The sequence below is a fragment of the Trachurus japonicus genome, chromosome 8 (genome assembly GCF_045865225.1).
Source record: "Trachurus japonicus isolate A0001 chromosome 8, Traja_1.0".
Taxonomy (NCBI): domain Eukaryota; kingdom Metazoa; phylum Chordata; class Actinopteri; order Carangiformes; family Carangidae; genus Trachurus; species Trachurus japonicus.
Genome location: NC_140914.1, coordinates 20576084 through 20595570, shown reverse-complemented (window position 1 = coordinate 20595570; position 19487 = coordinate 20576084). Strand labels below are relative to the sequence as shown.

Here is a 19487-nt window from a genome sequence, read left to right as displayed (position 1 = left end):
ACATATTTAATTAACTTAAAATTGCATATCAATAACAGATCACTGCACATGTCACCTTTAAATGTTCCTCTGTTACAAACCCTGAACAGGAAGATAACACAGTTTGTTTGTTTTTCAATCTTTTCAACTACTTGATTCAGTTTTTTTGTCAATAAATCACACAAAACAGTGAAAACCCCCGAATCAAATCATCAAATGTCATTTTATTCCAATCAAAAATCAAAATCCAATCATTCATTTTACTAGTATGTAAGGAGCACATTCTCAGACTTTCAGTAGCCTATTTATTTCATTTAATTCCAAACTCAGTTCATCATCAAGTTCAAGTAGCCTAACATAACCACTGTTGCCTCCATACTTACTGCAATATTACATCAGTTTATGTTAGTATGTCTATCTTTCGTTATGTTAATATCTTTACCTCTGTGTTTTTTCTATGTATATTTTTCATAAATTGTCATCAGTAACGTAATCTGTAAATCGTTAATATTTTATATGGTTTATATAAAAACAAAAATAAAATGGTATGTGTCTGGTGGAGCAGTTTTCCCTCCCTCTCTGCTGCGTAACCCCCGACGTCATTTTGCCGGGAACACACGGTCTATTAATGTCCAAGGTATGGACAAGCCGCGTTCAGCCTCCTCCCCATTTAGAACGGCGTTTCCGCCTTGCGTGTGACGTCATCGTCCATTACTTTGCTATTGGGCTTGGTAACAAAACGGAACTTTTCCGCGCCTTCGCCGGTGAAAGTTCACAAATTGAAGAAGAGTGGCGGGAGTCGTTGTCAACCGGGGGCTGTTTTCTGGAGGTAACTTTGACCTGCATTTATACCTTCGTTTTAAAACGCACCGGCCGCGGACAGGTGTGTGTTTTCACGGAGCCGGTCAGTGCTGCGGCTCGATAAGATCAGTTTGGCGCGAGACTGTTGTGTTTACATTTAGCTTGCTAGCTTTGTGCTGCTGCAGCTCCTTAGAAACGGAAGCAGCTGCCCTCGTTTGCACCAGAAACAACTCGGCTTATAATAAACTTTACCGTGGATCACCGACGTTAACATATATTATAACGTGTTACCTTTCAAAGAAACGTTCAACTTAACACCTTCGTGCGTGGTAAGTTGCCAACCATCAGTCAGGAGTGGACTTAACTGAGATAGCACCGAGAACATGAGGAGACCTTCTTTTTACAGTCTATGGACGAGACACAACAAACCCACAGAGTGGTGTGTTAGCAGCAGGCAGCACCAGCTACAGCCATACTGGTTACAGGGGCAGTAGACCGCATCATGTACAGGAGGAAATGACTCATTCACTGGGACTTATTAACAACCAAATGCCTGTTTTTTTAAATTTTATTTTAGCATTGCTTTATATATCAGATGGATGAAGCAGTATTACCCCCCTGTCGTTGTTTACCTCCCTTGCACTACTTTTTCTTTTAATCACTGACAGCAGTGTAACTCAGCAGTTTCACTAGTTTTCACAGTAAGCCAACTATAGTCAGAACGGTTTCTTCTTTGGGGATGGGTTTTGAAGCTCTTATTTGATAGTGAAAGTGGAGAGATAAAGGGAGAAAGACGTGGGATTATGTCTCAGTATAAGAAATATTGGCAGCAGTGTTGTCAAGTCATTGTTTCTTTCCAGTTTGCCATTTATATGCTCTATGTCCAGTATATTGTAAGCCTCTTTGCGTGTGGTAATGTACCTTAAAGTTAGTACATTAAAAACTTGTTTTGATAGTGTTGCCTCATTCTGAATATAGTTTTAAAATGACATTATTAAGGGCTGATGATGCAGTGCTGTCATCTGTGTGTGCTGAGCTCATATACTATCACTATCATTTTCTTTTCTCTGTAATCATTTTCCCTTTCTTTTGTTGACAAGGTTTGTCGTAGACATGGATCACAAAAGACGCAATGGCGGCCCTGTCAGAGGCGGTGCATCGCAGGCCAAACGGGGTAAAACAGGTGGTGAATGGGAGGACAGTCCATCGCAGTTTGAAGAGGAGCTGTCCATGTTCGATGACGCAGACATGGAGGCAGAGGAGACGGAGGGGCAGGCGGGGCATGATGTTATTCCCGTGGGTGAGTGATGCACAGAGAAGTACACAGTCACAGGTATATAAAGTAAAATGGTTTTCCTGGTTTAGGTCGAGACAGAGTTTTGTAAATGACATGCTGTTTCAAAATGCTGATAACTACAGTTGAGTTACAGGTTTTACATAATATCCAGATCAGTCTAGATGGGTATATGCATTATACCAGTCATGCTTTTAGTAAATTAAGTGATCCATAGTGCCTTTGCTATGTGAATAATATTATTGTGTGGTAATAATAAATGATGACTGAAGAACAAGTTATGACAGAAAACAAGTACTTTTATTTAGTCAGTTTGTCAGTTCTTCCTTCCTGATAATTAGCTCAGTTCTTAGCTGCTCCCTTTGGCAAAATAAGTGATGATGTTTGGCTCCGTCTCTGTCAGGTGACCTCTTCTCTACAAACATTAACCCTCGCTGGCAGCGACCTCCTGCTCCTACACTGGACCCATCATCTGATACGTTGGTGTTTCAGCAGATTGACCTGGACTATTATTTAGGTAATTATCATCACAGTGGACTTGGAACCAGACTCAATTTAATTTGATAAATTTTATTGTTCATACCATAAAACAATGATCATCTCTGTACAGCAGTTCCAGAGTTACATTGATTTTTTTTTTTCCACAAACGCTTCTCACATATTTATTTTGTTGCTTGGATCTAAAGGAGAGTGTGGAACGTATCCACCTACTTTAATGCTCTGTTGTATGTGTTTTGCAGGGACTGCAGTAGCTGGCATGCCCGGCCAGGTGCAGGGGAAAGTCCCCATCATTCGGATGTTTGGGGTGACAGACAGCGGCAACAGCGTTTGTTGCCACATTCATGGTTTTGCGCCTTACTTTTATGTCCCCGCACCAAATGGTGAGTTGGAATTTGTTATTTTGTTAATATGTAAAAAGTAATATGAGTACGTCACAGTGTGCATTTCTCTTTCTGTTTTGTTTCTTTGTCCAGATCAAGTAATTAATTTTCTCTCGCTCTCCTTCTTTTGAAAAGGCTTCACATCTGCCTTCCTGGGTGATTTTCAAAGAGAGCTGAACTCTGTTGTACTGAAGGACATGCGCTCTAATAAGGACAACATCTCCACCACGGTGTTGGCTGTGGACATCACCCGCAAAGAGAGTGAGGACAATGATGTGAAAATGGGAATTTCTTGTTAACTTTATGGAAGTGTGTATATTGGCGGAGATGAGGATCACTAAAATATGATCTTGGATCAAACTAATGTAAAATGATCTAATCAAAGCTATTTCCCTCTTTTACCTACAGATATGTATGGTTACCATGGGAAACGCATTATTGACTTCTTGCGAATAACCATGGCGATGCCTCGTCTCATTGCCCCTGCAAAGAGACTCCTGGAGCAGGGCTTTAAGTTCGGACCTTTCCCTGTCCAAAGCTACCAGCCCTATGAGGCCAATATTGATTTTGAAATCAGGTGGGTGTTCACAAATTCTACTGATATTTTTGGCTGATGAAACGTTTGGTGTATTTGGATTAATCAAGGAAACTACAAACAGGGACATGCATCTAAGAGACGTATAGTGTATAGGCAAGGCAAGTTTATTTGTATAGCACATTTCCGCAACAAGACAACTCAAGGTGCTTTACAGTACATATTAGCAAAATATATACTGTATTTCAGCCACAGTGAGTGAAACATGTACCAAATGTAAGATTAGGATTTCTTGTGTTTGCACTGCTTGTGGTGCTTTTGCATTTGTCAAGTTCAAACAGGCTGTTTACAGTTTTTAATCCTTGTATATCAGACATGTACGTTTGCTTCCATTATGCTGGGACACCAATGATATCTATCTCTTGAACATGCGATCGGGGAGGCACCCCATGATTAAAAAAAATACAACTTCTTATGAATGGCTCTTTCACAAAACAGCAGGTATGCTGCTGTGTTTTTCAGCTCAGTGAACCTCTCTGTGTCGACAGGTTTATGGTGGACACTGACGTGGTGGGATGCTGCTGGATCGAACTTCCCAAAGGCAGCTACAGAGTGCGTGAGGAGAAGAGCATGGGAGACACGAATTCTCAGCAGCCAGGAAAGGTAGGTCCTGTTAGCGCTCTAACCTCACAACACAACCTGCCTGGTGTTTATGCTGCACAGCTCCAAGTGGCTAGCATACAGGTTTTGGTGAGAAACATCTGGTATCTTCTTGATACAGTCCAGCTCAAGTATTGTGATAGACAAGGTAATTGGTATTTAGATTTTAGGGGATAGGGATATTTTAACATTTTGGCAAATTCACCTATTGCCATAACGCCTATAGTTTTAGGAGTAGGTTAAAGCAGAAGTAAGTGGTCCGGTCGTTTTCGCTAATGCTGCGTTCCAGGCAGGCTTTTGAAATCGGAAATTACAGCTTCAAGTCACAACTTACGACTTTGTAGCGTTTCAGGCAACCCACTCGTGTTTCTCCGACCTGTTTTACCGGTGAAAGTCACTATAACGGCCACGTAACTTCTGACCCGTGAACTCGTACCAGATCGAACTGGTATGACTTCACGGTCGGAAAAATACGAGTTTCCTTGAACGCACCATAACAGTCCTCGTCCCTACGTCGCCACATTCACGGCGTCCCTTGGCTGCACACACAGCCCTGCATGCCGTTCTCTCTCCTCATTGGATAAAAACTGTAGGATACGATAAATGTTTTCTCCTCGGCTCAGAGCAGAGCAGAGTGACTGAGAGACCCGTGTTTCAGACCAAACACTCTATGTAAGTGATTGCTGTCGGAAGATATAACTATTTAAGACTTATATTAACACAAATATATCACTTACTTCTGCTTTAATTACCTTTAATTGTCAGTGCAAGCTGTTTTTAGATTGGTGGGGCAGAGGCGTGAGCTCTGCATGGTGTGCGGTATTTCTGCTTTTCATGGCATTGAATATATAATTTCTGTGTTGTCTGACTTTTATTAACAGTCTTTGTGAATTTTCTCCCCCTATTTCTGGCCGTCAGGAGTCCTTGTGTCAGTATGAGGTGGATGTGGGATGGACAGATGTGATCAGTCATGCTGCAGAGGGAGACTGGCAGAGGATTGCACCACTCAGAGTCCTGAGCTTTGATATTGAATGTGCAGGAAGAAAAGGTGAGTTCTCTCTGGGAATCTCATAACGCAGCATTCGATCTGTCACCCCAATGTATTTTAATTCAGATAACAAAAGCTGTGGTCGTAGTTGAAGGACAAGCAAGTGCAAGGATTGACTTGGGTGTTAAACTCTTTTGTTTCCAGGAATCTTCCCAGAGGCAGATAAAGATCCTGTGATTCAGATAGCGTCTATGGTGCAGCGCCAGGGTGAGACAGAGCCCTTCATCCGCACGGTGTTCACCCTCCAGTCCTGTGCGAGCATCGTGGGCTCTCAGATATTGTGCTTCACACAGGAGAAGCAGCTGCTGCAGGTGAATATACCGGCTTCAGGAAGGCACTGGAAAAAATATTGGCACAATTTCACATTTTCTTTGCTCCTTCTTGTGGTTTTGTTGTTCACCTGTCATGTCGCTCTGTCTCCGTTTACGTCTGTGTGAGCAGAGCTGGGCGGAGTTTATGAGGACAGTGGACCCAGACATCATCACCGGATACAACATTCAAAACTTTGACTTTCCCTACCTGCTCAACAGAGCTGCTGCTTTAAAGGTTCGATGACACCACGTCCATTTGCTCCTTTGATCCAGCATCAAAGCCTAAAATGTTCACAACAGATTAAGCATCATAAATGTCACCACAGATGTAGAAGTTGTTTGTGGTCAAAATACTTCAGATCGTCCTTTTATGTTTGAATTTAAACACCCATGCCTCTCCCCCTGTTCAATAAAACATGTTGCTCTGTATTTAGGTCAACCTGTTCCCCTACTTGGGCCGAGTGCGAGGAATCAAGTCCGTCCTGCGAGACCTAAACTTCCAGAGCAAGCAGATGGGCCGCAGAGAGAACAAGATCATTAACATGGAGGGGCGGGTTCAGTTTGATCTGCTGCAGGTCAGCATTTACTATTGTAAATGATAAACAATTGTCAAAATACCATACAAGTTATGTGTGGTGCATTGTTTAGACATATCGAAAACAAAGTGATTGGTGTTCCTGTCTCATCAGGTGCTCCTCCGGGACTATAAACTGCGCTCATACACACTAAACGCTGTGAGTTTCCACTTCCTGCAAGAACAGAAGGAGGACGTACAGCACTCCATCATCACTGATCTGCAGGTAACCTTGTTGCACCTGGAAGAGAGCTGATGTTCTTTCAGCTCTGCAGATTTGACGGCCACTATTAATCCACCTTTAAACTTTTGGGTAGTTTTTTTTCCTATAATGGATTCAAAATAAAGATGTGAGCTTCTTAAAACAATGTTTTCTTTTCGCCTCCCATCTGTCTTTCTCCTATTGTGCTCATCTCAGAATGGCAACGATCAGACTCGTAGACGTTTGGCTGTCTACTGCCTGAAGGACGCCTACCTCCCACTGCGTCTGCTGCAGAAGCTGATGTGTGTGATTAACTACATGGAGATGGCCAGAGTGACAGGTGTGCCTCTCACGTACCTGCTGTCAAGAGGGCAGCAGATCAAAGTCGTCTCTCAGCTGCTGCGACAGGTAACGAAGGCAACAAAGTAAAATGGTTTTGTCACGGGATGCCTTGCATACAGATAAAAAAAGATAACCCATGAGTCTTTGTGCACGTTTAGGCCATGAAACAGGACCTGGTCATGCCTGTTGTAAAGACAGAAGGAGGAGAAGACTACACTGGAGCTACTGTCATTGAGCCGGAGAAAGGGTACGTTTATGTGTGTAGTGTATGTGTAAGACTCCTCTCTGATTTGCTTTTGCCTTTAGTAGCTATATAGCTGCAAGTTTAACTTGATCCCTCCATAACTCCCTTCTTCTGTGTACAGCTATTACAGCGTTCCCATCGCTACTCTGGATTTCTCCTCCCTGTATCCGTCCATCATGATGGCTCACAATCTGTGCTACACCACCCTGCTGCAGAGGGGCTCAGCAGAGAAACTAGGGTGAGTTTTACTATTTCAGGTTACTTTGAAAATCTGCAAGCAGTTTGCTTTTATTATTTTTCTTTCCTGCTTGGACAGCACCGCAAGTTGATAGTCAAAACTCCTCCCAAGATAGTTTAATTTGTTGTTTTGACATAGATTCATTGTATATTAATGACCAAGCACACACAGTAGCAGTGCATTGTCTTGTATTAACAATCCAAACTAATGACTGAAGTGGTTTTGTGTCTCTAGCCTGTCGCCAGAGGACTTCATTAAGACTCCGACTGGTGACATGTTTGTGAAGAGCTCGGTGAGGAAAGGACTTCTACCTGAGATCCTGGAGAACCTGCTGTCTGCCAGAAAGAGGTTTGATTGGTTCAAATAAATAGCAACAAAAAATAGACCTTAACTATTGTGAGTAGTTAGCATTTCAGTTCACAGTTTCACCACAATGATACGTAATATTTTTCTGTCAAAGTTTATTAATTTTAATATTAGCAAGTAGTGTTTGTTTCCTCTTGCTCTAACAGATGTTCACATTTACTCTTTGAAAATACAAAGTGGGCCCACCAAGACCACCTGAAGATCAGATCTCAAATGATCAAAACTCAAAAGACTTGATGACCTTTTTAGATGAGCCAGTTGCGACATCACTCTTTCTCATTTATTTATTTGTTTATTTATTCAAGAAGGGACAGTGTATATTAGTCAACAGTCCTTTTGAAAAAGAGAAAAAGAATGTGGATATACCCAATTGCAGCCAAGGGCTGATGTACATTGGCAGTCCCCCTGCCAGATGTTAGTTGGCATAGTTCCCTAAAAGAAAATAATAAAACACAGTACAATGCAATACATTACACAAGAATAAGCAATTATGATATAAAATACCATACATAAGAATACAGAATATTATAGTCGTCCCTTGACACATAATAGTAATTGCACACACCATGTGGCCTCTAGTGTTTTGGTTATGTGTAAGCTTTACGCCGTGTTTCTGTACGAGTAACAAGCGAAATGGGGCAAGGGGCTGTGTGGGCTGTGTAGATGGTGTATGGGCCTGTCGCGATGCAGAGTCCAGTACATAGTTCTTGTTATAGGTGTGATTGAAAGGGGTTGCTGATAGTGGTGGTTGGTGGTGGGTTAAAGTGCTGGAGGTGTGGAGGACGAAAGGAGTAGAACAGATATCTGTGTACTGTCAGTTATATTTCAGATTACATGGTAGTTTGTCCCTCTGTCTTTTCCACAGGGCCAAAACTGAGCTGAAGAAGGAAACCGACCCTTTCAAGAAGCAGGTGCTGGATGGCCGACAGCTGGCTCTCAAAATCAGCGCAAACTCCGTCTACGGCTTCACAGGGGCCCAGGTGGGCAAGCTGCCCTGTCTAGAGATCTCCCAGGTGAGCGCTTCACTCTGCACGACAGCCATGCAACATTTATCTTGTTCAGACCCGACACAGGCAACTGCACCTTATGTTTATATACTGGGATGAGTGTGAATAATCTAGCTAAAGTGTGATGTGGCTTTGCTTTGGTTTAGCATAAGAACACCATTGTTTTCCATTACAGCCAGTAAACCAAGAGCTGGAAACTACGTTGCTGTCAATAAGTACTGTGCACACATCTAAAAGGATGAGAGTCAAAGGTCAAATCCACCTCACAACAAAAAATCTTTACAACTCTGGTCCGACTGTTTGTCGTTCATGTTAACTGAAGTTGCCCGCATTTGACGTGTTGCCTCCTCTCACTGCAGATGAGAAGTCAGAGAACAAGATTCAGAGTGAAGATTAGTGTTGAAATGCAAACCACAGAGCAGGTGGTGGAAGAAACATAAAGAATTAAATGGGTCTGACCTACATGTAAAAACCAGCTGCAACAGACTGCACAACTCCAGCTGATTTGCACAGTTGCAAATATTTTTTCTCTGGAAACTCGTGACCTGTAATGAGGTGAAATGTTTTGTTCTGTGGCCAGTGAAAGGTCGTTTCAACACCACGGCTAATTTAGTCGCATAAACTTAATTACATTTCTTCTCCTCTCTTCTCTTCAGAGCGTCACAGGTTTTGGGAGACAGATGATCGAGCAAACCAAACAGCTGGTGGAGTCTAAGTACATTATTTCCAATGGTTACCAAGGTGATGCCAAGGTGAGGAATACATGTGTTTGCCATCCAGTAATTGTGAACCAGACTCTGCTGTTTCTCTTCCCCTGTCATCAGATATCACATCAGATTTGTTCCTCTCCGTGACGACGTGTCTGTGTGTTTTTCTATTCTTATCCGTTCAGGTCATTTATGGAGACACTGACTCTGTGATGGTGAAGCTTGGAGTTGCAACAGTGAAGGAGGCCATGGATATTGGGAGGGAGGCAGCAGAGTGGGTGTCGTCTCATTTCACTCCACCCATCAAACTGGAGTTTGAGAAGGTAAAATCTCAGTCCAGTATCTTTATCAAACTTCCAACTTTATTTATTTATATAGCACCTTTCATACATATAAAATGCAACACAAAGTGCTTTACAAGTTAAAAACACTCTAACGTGGGACCAATAATTCATGTGTTACAGACTAAACCAACATTTAAATCAAGTGGGTCCTCAGTGTCAGACATTTTTCACTAGGATAATACATTTTACTCACCAAATAAATAATGGATTAACTGAGAACATATTTGTCAGGTTAATCTATATAGCTAAAAAATCAAACTATTCCAAACACACTTTAAGAAAAGTTTCTCTGGCGCTCATATATTGCTCATATCTCTTGTTCCTACTTCTTCCAAAAAAGCATTAAAGGACAATTCCGGGCGAATTCAACTCTGGGGTGTATTTTCATATCATTTTAGGTCTAAAAGAATGAATCTGAAGATTTTCAGTTTAATCGCTCCTGTTTTGCGGTAGTTGCATCTGTCCCCGCGTCCCCACGGCAGCAATGAATGGGAGTGGATGTAAGTTCCGCTGTTTAGGCTGTTTCCAGCCCTCAAAGCCGCAATTTTTTTCCACAGACAGCGTCAGATGGCTACTCAAACATGCACCGAGAAGTTTATTTACTTCAAGCAAGCCGACATCTTTGTAAAAGTCAATCTAATTCAAAGTCTCCCGGAGTCTCGCGCGAGCCCGAAGTTGCAGTGCTGGTGTATTCAGGCGCAGTAGGAGCTACCGCTTGTGTCATAAACACAGGAATATCAACTCTTTACTTGCTTGAAGTGTACATTTTTTTCCACAGACAGCGTCAGATGGCTACTCAAACATGCGCCGAGAAGTTTTTTTTACTTGAAACAAGTAAAGAGTTGATATTCCTGTGTTTATGACACAAACGGTAGCTTTTCCCACTGCACCTGAACACACCGCGCACGGCAACTGGGTCTCGCGCGAGACTCCGGGAGACTTTGAATTAGATCTAGTTTTACAAACATGTCGGCTTGCTTGAAGTAAATAAACTTCTCGGTGCATGTTTGAGTAGCCATCTGATGCTGTCTGTGGAAAAAAATTGCGGCTTTGAGGGCTGGAAACAGCCTAAACAGCGGAACTTACATCCACTCCCATTCATTGCTGCCGTGGGGACGCGGGGACAGATGCAACTACCGCAAAACAGGAGCGATTAAACTGAAAATCTTCAGATTCATTCTTTTAGACCTAAAATGATATGAAAATACACCCCAGAGTTGAATTCGCCCGGAATTGTCCTTTAAAACATAATGGAAACTCATTATGGATCACACTGCATGATGTATTAATCATGGACATTTCTGATCTTGTATATCCTAAAAATGTACATTACCTTCTTTACCCAAGGATACAAGGAATAAGGAAATGTTTTTTTCAGGGCTGTGCAACCAGTAAATTTACTTTTTTTTTTTTTTACACTGGTGAAATGTGGAAGGGACGACTCAAAGAATCTGGAATCTGTCATTACAGGTGGCAGGCCAATTTGTGTGACGATCATGAATGAAATGTGAATATTTGCCCAGCAAGTCGATTTGCCCCTAAATGTTGTGCTTGCGCTCTTTGTACTACTGTTAGTTAGGGGCCACTGTGCTCCTAGTAAAAAAGAGTTAGTCTGGAGCTCTAGTTTTACATTTCAGTCAGGTGTTGGGGCCTCAGGAGAGATAAACTGCCCGCTCAGCTAATGGGAGTTTATTTATGTCACTTGCACAGGTGTACTACCCGTACCTACTGATCAACAAGAAGCGCTACGCAGGCCTGTATTTCTCCTCCAGCGCAGACACGCATGACAAGATGGACTGTAAAGGTATCGAGACCGTCCGCAGAGACAACTGCCCTCTGGTGGCGAACCTCATCAACACCTGTCTGCAGAAAACCCTCATAGACAGGTGCGCACACCAACTTATCGTATTGTAATCGTCCTACTTTCTGTCTCATTACTTGGTTGAACCTAAACCCGATGTAACAGCCGATGTGTGGGGTTGTCAGGGATCCACAGGGGGCGGTGGCTCATGCCAAAGAAGTGATCTCAGACCTGCTGTGCAACCGCATCGACATCAGCCAGCTGGTCATCACCAAGGAGCTAACGCGAACTGCTCAGGAGTACGCCGGCAAACAGGCTCACGTGGAGCTGGCGGAGAGGTCTGGCACTTCATTTCAGATAATACTTAGAGGGAAAACATTGTGTGTGTGTGATACGGGTGAACTGATATGTAGATGTTTTACAGGATGAGGAAGAGAGACGCCGGCAGCGCCCCCAACCTGGGAGACCGAGTGCCGTACGTCATCATCAAGGCTGCTAAAGGAGCAGCGGCGTACATGAAGTCGGAGGTCTGTAGTGTCTCTGGTGTCGTCTTTGATTTTTAATGTGCAGCCGCTTTCCTTGTGATAAATATTCAGTCCTGATTGATAATCCTTATTCCTCTGCCTGTTGCTCAAGGACCCGATCTATGTGCTGGAGAACACCATTCCCATCGACACCCAGTACTACCTGGAGCAGCAGCTGTCCAAACCTCTGCTGAGAATATTTGAGCCCATCTTGGGAGAAAGCAAGGCAGAGAGTGTCCTGCTCAGTGAGTACACACACACACATACTGAGGTCTTGTTATTACAAGACTGATCGAGTCATCTATAAAATAATCATCAAGCACTTCATCTGAAGGGCTCAAATGTAACATTTTAAACATTTTAACAACTGGTTTAGTGAAGAAATGTAGAAAACAGAAGAAACAATGAAGATGTACTAGTTCAAAAAAATTAAACTTGTTTGATATTATCCTCTCAAGCTTTTTGGATCTTGATGGCAGTGTTGAATTTGTGTGTGTGTGTTTCAGAGGGTGACCACACACGCTGTAAGACCGTGTTGACGTCAAAGGTCGGGGGCCTCATGGCGTTTGCCCAGAAGAGAAGCACCTGTATCGGCTGCAAAGCTGTGCTCAAGACAGACAGTACGTGTGCTCAGTGTTTCATTGTTTTTTTCTCTGCTTGTATTCCCTTTGTCACTTTAGACCAGGGGTGTCCAACGTGCGGCCCAGCAGAGGGTCTAATCTGGCCCACAGAATGAATTTGTCGACTGTGAAAGTTACATAGAAGACAGAAGAGGCACGATGTTCTTGATATTGCACATATTTTTCTCAAGAAATTTCAAGTTGTTCATAACATGTTTTGTAAAAGGATAGTTTATTTAAAGTAAAACATCTTAATCATGTACTTCTTTGCGCTAAAACACAGGGAAAGGTTTATTTTGTCATTATTTATAGGTTGTTATGCTGTTATTTTACTGGTCTGGCCCACCGTATTCAGAGACGTATGTGGCCCCTGAACTAAAATGAGTTTGATATCCCTGCTTTCGACCGTTTAGTGTGTCAATCTGTATGTTTGCATGTGTAGTATTACATGGGTGAGTTTTGTGTCATACTTGCAACATCTATTGTGTCATTACAGCGGCTGTGTGTGATTTCTGTAAGAAGAGGGAGTCTGAACTGTACCAGAAGGAGGTAGGCAAGATACTGAATGATGCCACACTCCAATGTCTTGGTTTTTTCAGTGTACTAAAGGTTATTTTCTAAGTCTTGGCCATGAAGGTGCTTGGAGAAAAACTTAAAAGCCTTATTTTCAGGTTGGTTTTTTTTATCACCGTGCTGCCCTCTAGTGGCTCCTCTGAGCTCAGAGAACTCAATGAAAGGAATGTGATATCAATTACTGTGGCACACTGAGTTAAACACTGCACAATACCTCTTTTATTAACAGACCAGAATAGCATGATTTGATAATTGTTTGCTTAAAACCTGATTTAGTTTTTCCATGTTGACTGTTCCAGCAAAGCATAAACTATTTATAATTTGATAGTTGATAGTTTAGTTCTTACTATATGATTTAAGAGTAAAATATCCAAATACAAATGTCTAATGTGTTGCCAACATTTCTGTTTGAATTGCAGATCTTTCACTTGAACGCACTGGAGGAACGTTTCTCTCGTCTTTGGACTCAGTGTCAGCGTTGTCAAGGCTCCCTCCATGAGGATGTGCTCTGTACTAGGTACGTTACACAAACACATACAGTATTTAGTATGTGTCATGCTTTGGTGGTCCTCTCTGTCGACTAACACTGTCCCTCTTCCCTCCTCTGCAGCCGTGATTGTCCAATCTTCTACATGAGGAAGAAGGTTCAGAAAGATCTGGATGACCAGAGTACGCTGGTGTCTCGTTTTGGGTGGTGAAAAAAAGGTGCACGACACACTCCTCCTCTCATTCCTCCAGTGCCTCATTTCAAATAACTTTGGACTCGTGGCATTTGTTTTTCTATGTCTTTTAGTGCTGTGAAAATGCATATATATCACACTATTTCTATATTTTCTAATATGAATAAAATGACATTATGTAGTATCTTTTTGTAAAAAAAATAATAAAACCAAACGCAATCTATTCTGTTTGAGCTTGTATGTATAATCAATACTCATTTAAAGATCCTTGCAAAGTCATATATGAAGTGGTGAGAGCTACACAGAAGCACAGAGCTGACGGTAAATAAACCTATGACGTGTTCTTAGTGGGAAGAGGTTTATCATCGTATGAACCCGCCGGTTCAGCTGGAGATTCCCCAAACTTAATCTGACATCAAAGTAAAAGTGAAGTTTTACAGAAATGAAAAGAGGAACTTGATGGGCTTCCTCGTCATCGTTATTGTCAAGCCCCAAACCACATCCCTTCCCCTTCACCGATTTGGCACAGAAACCCTGATCATCTTGAGCATTTGATGGAGAAAACTGTATTAATATTCACAAGAATATGAATACCTCAATAAGTAAACAACAAAACAGACAAGAGGTAAAAGCTACAGACATTTACTTGTTCATTACAGCAGAGTGCATTGCAGATTTCACATAGCTGTCAGTGACAGGCTTGTTCAATTTTTTTTCAAGAGTTACTCAATATATATATATTTTTTACAATGGAATTACATTGCGTTCAGATGACGACAGCCTGCAGAGTTTACACCAAAGAAAATGAGGGAACCAACATGGATTCACTTGTTAGCAGGACACAACTGAGCTGAAGTTAGTTCACTGATCTTTGATATCATTTTAGTAACTATGTGGACAGCAGTTTCATAATGCAGATGCTGTGTTTTTTCCTTTTAAACTGGGGAAACACTGTAATGCTACAAAAATAGAAATTTAACCATCCATTACATTTATCGGCACTAATGATGGCAATCATCAAAGAAGACAAACACGGCTATTAAAAAAAACTGTTGCGCTACTGAATATGCTTCTGATCAGATACCATGACTGCCGCTGAGAGGCTAAGTAAACACTGGTTTCAGTGGTTTCATGTCATTACCACATGCATACACACTACATAACTCTGACGGAGAGTGGTGTAGCATCAACTGTGTGTGTTGGACACAGTGACTTACAACGTTAGCCACCAACAACACTGGGACTGACACAGAAACTGCTTTAAAAGTCGACTTTGGAATACAGCGTGACTGTGTGGAGCAGACAGCGGGGCCGACGCTTCAAACCATCAGTTAACCACGGTGTGAAATTGCAGAAACAGGCATCAGATTGTATCTAATCATTTGACACGGCTCTCAGTCTGTTATTCCTCAGTTCCTGATAAAACACCATATTCCTGAGTAAACGTTTGAAAATGGCACTACCACTAATCCTAACTTCTAAAAATAAAATGAGAAAAAAAAAAAAAAACACAAAACAGGAACTGTATAAAGTGCACCTAGGAGTCTGGAACACAATTGAGGCTTTTGTTACTGTGGTGATGCTACTACAGCATCTTCATCGACATTCAGTCCAAAGCGCACGGTCTAAAGCGCATGGCGCAAGTGCATTTAGGGCGTATCCATATCCACTTCCACTATTTCAACAGCATAAAAAAAAACTGTCACTGTGCCAGGTGCATGAATCACAAGGGTTGAGCTTAAACCAATCACAGTGTTGCATTCCCTTTAAAAGCTATGTGTGCTTCAACTTGGCACATTGCTGGAAACACTGCTTCTTAGCAGCAGCACAGCGTTGCACACAGATTTAGAGCAATAACTTATGGCTGGTTGTAAAACATGCATTCGCGCCACCGCTGTGGATTTAGTCAAGATTGTTGAACAAAAAGCACTGGTGGATTTACCAGGCAGCAAGAATGAAAGGATGTTTCCATGCAGAGCTTCATTTATATCCAAGAGACATCCATGATGCATTGCAAAATATGCCACGAAGAATTCCCTGACCCTCCGAGGCTGCACTGTCCTCCACCTAACGCATCAAAACATCTGCAGCCTCTGCTCACCGTCGGGCAGCTGCTGCTTTTTGTGCACCTGCCTACCTGGGTGCAGTTAACTGCACTTAAAATAACAGTGCAATGCCGTGCCAAGGACTCGGTTAGCAGTCACTACCTCAAGATGGCAATGCTCCTGACCGCACCTCATTTTAAGACCAACGTGTATGTGAACACTCGTGTTTAGTATTTAAAGACAGTCGACGCTGGATGGGAAAAATGACAACTGTCTCGGTCTGAAACTTGTGAGGACACTTGTGTTTCAAGTTAAACTGTATAAGATCAGTTCCACGGCCCTTGTGAAAAAAAGAAAAGAAAAAACAACTATACTGTTGTGTTTCAAGTCCCACAGGAGACACCAATCTATGAAAAACAGAGGGGGAGGACAACAAACATCTGGCTGGAAGTAAATCAGGGGAAAAGTATCATTCGAATATTTTCTCATGGATTCAGATGCAGGAAGAAGTGGAGTGAATGAAGCACCACTGTGAATGTTGGACCTGAAAAGACTGGCCGGACCATTTATGATTAGACAAAGGGTTATCTGTATGGACAACTTCTCTCAGGTTCTTGAGGGGGGGAAAAAAAGACACAAAGTACTCAAATTAACCCCCCCCCCCCTCAAAAAACAAACAAACATCCGACTTAAACTGCAACTTCTAGTTGTTTACACATAAAACAGAAAAAAGAACAACTGAATTTGCGGTGTTAAATGGACACTGCACAATGAATGGCGACGTACTGTTAGTGGAAAGTGTGACAGCAGTTTAAAAAAAAAAAGGATTTTGCCACGCCTGCTTCCCTGCCTGGACCAAAGTGACAGAGGAGGTGCAGTGTGTGAGAGGGAGCATGAAACAAGTGCCGTGGTGGAACCAGTGCCGTGTGTGGTTTGCTATAGTATAATGCAGCGTCTCTGAGTGTTCTTCTTGCTCTTCTTGTTGCTGCGGTTGGTCTCCTTATATCTTCTGATCTCCCGCACAAGCGAATAGAAGGCTTCTTCCACACCCTGCAAGACAGAAACAGGAGAAATACGTCACCGACACAAGTTATAACTTTTATTTGACCTGTTGATGTGTAATTTACTCAAACGGGGCTCATGCAATCCAATTCAAACACTGATTATGGTCTTTCCTCCGAACCTGTCTGGTCTTGGCAGAGGTCTCGACGAACGGCACGCCGTAGCTTCGTGCCAGCTCTTGCGCCTGACGCGTCTCCACGGTGCGGGTGCTGAGGTCGCTCTTGTTGCCCACCAGTACCATGGGAACGCTGTCGCTGTCCTTCACCCTGTTGATCTGCTCTCTGAGGAGGAGGAGACACGGCCACAACGACACCTCAGAGATCAGCCAGTTACAACCGCCGATCTGGGTCAGCGGCGTCGTCTGGGCATCTGCTGACAAGCTCAGCAATTCAATTACATGATATGAACCAGACTGTAGTTGCCAAATGACCCAGAGTGAACTTGCAACCACACTCAGCATGTCTACAGATAACGTGTTTCAGATAATTACACCGCAGCTCCTTCTGGTCAGGAAGTGAGCTCTTGCTGTTTGAACCTGCACAACGCGGCGTGCTGCAATAGTTCAGGTAGACCCTGAATCAGACAAGTGTTAACTCATCCTCCTCTCTGCAGCATCTTTATACCTGTAAATGTGAACGTCCTCAAAGGACTTGGTGTTGTTGATGGCGAAGACACAGAGGAAGCCTTCTCCCGTCCTCATGTACTGGTCCCTCATGGCGCTGTACTCCTCCTGACCTGCCGTGTCCAGGATGTCCAGAAGACACGTCTCGCCGTCGATCACCACCTGTTTTCGGTACGAATCCTGCAACACGGCGCAACAGTACAAGTCAACATTCGAGGCAAACGCATCTGCCAAGAAATCTGACCGCGGGGTTGCATCATATACTAACTCCCAAAGGTTTTTTTTTTCTTGCATAGTCTCACTGCTTGGTCATGTAGCAACAAGACCATGTTAAATGAAATATTCTGTAATGAACTTGCTGGGACTTGAACATTTCTAAACATCAAGTATGAGATTATATCATTAACTGAGTTGCACCCTGATGGATTTATTAGTCTGGAGAGAGATTTGAAATCAACTTGTGCAAATTGTTAGGGAACAATATGAGAAACAAAGGGACTTAATGGCAGCACTATCTATTGTTTGCCATGATACAATTTTTTACTGCCCAGAAGTAAATAAATTAGCTCCACCATGAACATGTATCTTACATGTACAGACATCAGGATGAGTAATCCTATATAACTATACAACAATTTAGCCATTCTGCTGCATAAAACCTTTACTTTTAGTAGTCAACATTTTTATTGATATTTATTCTCCATTCATACCTTTAACTTGAAATGTAAAACGTTTTACATTTACTTATCCACTGAGTAATGCCTATAAAAACAGCCAGCCCACATGAACTTGGAAGACACCAAACAAACAGCTGCAGCAGTGAAACAACCTCCATGAATATGACTTTCATATAAATGAATCATATTACAAACATAACTTATTGGCTTGCCTCAAGGTGCACAAGTAAAATGACATTGATATCCACTATCAGATAAGACTTGGCAGTGACTGGTTTAAAAACAGAATAAACCACAGACGAACACGTGAGATGATTGATCTCATCTGTGATTGATATGACACCACCACACTTGTCTAACAGCGGGTGTCTCACCTCGATGGTTGGATCATACTCATCGACGAAGTGGTTCTGGATGAGCTGGATAGTGAGGGCGCTCTTCCCCACGCCTCCTGCCCCCACCACCACCAGCTTGTACTCGGTCATGTCTGGAGAGGAGAGGAGAGGAGAGGATCACACCAACAGGTTTCATGCAGCACAAAGGCGCAGAGATGGACAACATGATCAACATCTGACCGGCTGGTATCGCCCCGTTCCTGCCCACACGGACATGGCGAAGAGACTGACCCAGATTTGAGCTCACTGTCCGTCTGTCTGCTGACGGTAGTTTAACTAGTCCAGTTGTCCATGTTAACTAGTCCCTGCATCAATGTGAATGGCTGCCCATAGCAAAAAGTGTTAAGTATTAATAAAACTCACTTACCTCCGTTTTATATCAGTCTGTGAGATGAGAGATAGTAGAGTTTGCCACTGGATAAGTGAGATTAGCTTGCTACATAGCGTTAGCTTAAGACCATTTCCTTGTTCAAGACACTTGTGGAAACACTTCGAGGTTTTAGCGTAACTTATTTTTTTCCTGCCGAGGAATATGTGTCGAGTTATGAACTACAGTTTCTTTTTCAACGCTACTAGCGAGAAATCTCACTTTAGCTTATAAATAAATTAAAAACCTGAATCCGTGCGAGCACCTATTTAGTCTCCATTGTGATTCATTGAAAGCAAAGCGTTTTCACGTTAATCCCCCCGTCGGGCAGCCAATCACACTACAGCGAGCAGACGGACGTTGTAAACGCCCAATCACCGTTGAGTTCTAGTTTGTAGCCCCGCCCCCAACTACCAAATATGGCCAATCACGAACAGGAGCAGCCCGAACCGGGCGTGGTCTCTCGAGCAGCCTGGCTTCTCTCACAGATGGTTCCTCTAAACTCCACGTCCCTCTGATACTGATAGATATCAATAACGGTCAATAATCAATAATTCACAACCACGTAAGAGCTAATTAATTCTGTAC

The 19487-nt window shown here is 42.6% G+C and overlaps 2 protein-coding genes across 3 annotated transcripts; one reads left to right on the top strand and one right to left on the bottom strand.

Moving 5' to 3' along the window:
• The first annotated feature begins 699 nt into the window (after positions 1-699).
• On the top strand, positions 700-13954 carry pold1 (polymerase (DNA directed), delta 1, catalytic subunit). Of its 2 annotated transcripts, none has more exons than XM_085784560.1 (27): positions 700-808; positions 1881-2080; positions 2478-2591; positions 2815-2955; positions 3091-3216; positions 3364-3532; positions 4039-4153; positions 5069-5198; positions 5343-5509; positions 5640-5744; positions 5944-6084; positions 6199-6309; positions 6502-6693; positions 6786-6874; positions 6993-7109; positions 7344-7457; positions 8341-8488; positions 9139-9234; positions 9375-9512; positions 11244-11419; positions 11520-11672; positions 11759-11861; positions 11971-12103; positions 12365-12478; positions 12975-13027; positions 13471-13568; positions 13662-13954. In XM_085784560.1, exons 2-27 carry the CDS (start codon positions 1894-1896, stop codon positions 13747-13749), a joined length of 3318 nt encoding a protein of 1105 aa, XP_085640686.1. In that variant the 5' UTR covers positions 700-808; positions 1881-1893; the 3' UTR covers positions 13750-13954. The 2 variants fall into 2 exon arrangements, with proteins under 2 accessions (XP_085640686.1, XP_085640685.1); XM_085784559.1 differs by having other exon boundaries at positions 759-862.
• Positions 13955-14357: 403 nt separating this feature from the next.
• Positions 14358-19187, bottom strand: LOC146983135 (GTPase KRas). The gene is made up of 5 exons (XM_085784557.1): positions 18900-19187; positions 18512-18624; positions 17462-17640; positions 16960-17119; positions 14358-16826 (listed from the first exon to the last, which is right to left on the bottom strand). The coding sequence occupies exons 2-5, from the start codon at positions 18620-18622 to the stop codon at positions 16713-16715; spliced, it is 564 nt and encodes a 187-aa protein (XP_085640683.1). The 5' UTR covers positions 18623-18624; positions 18900-19187; the 3' UTR covers positions 14358-16712.
• Between the last annotated feature and the right edge of the window lie 300 nt (positions 19188-19487).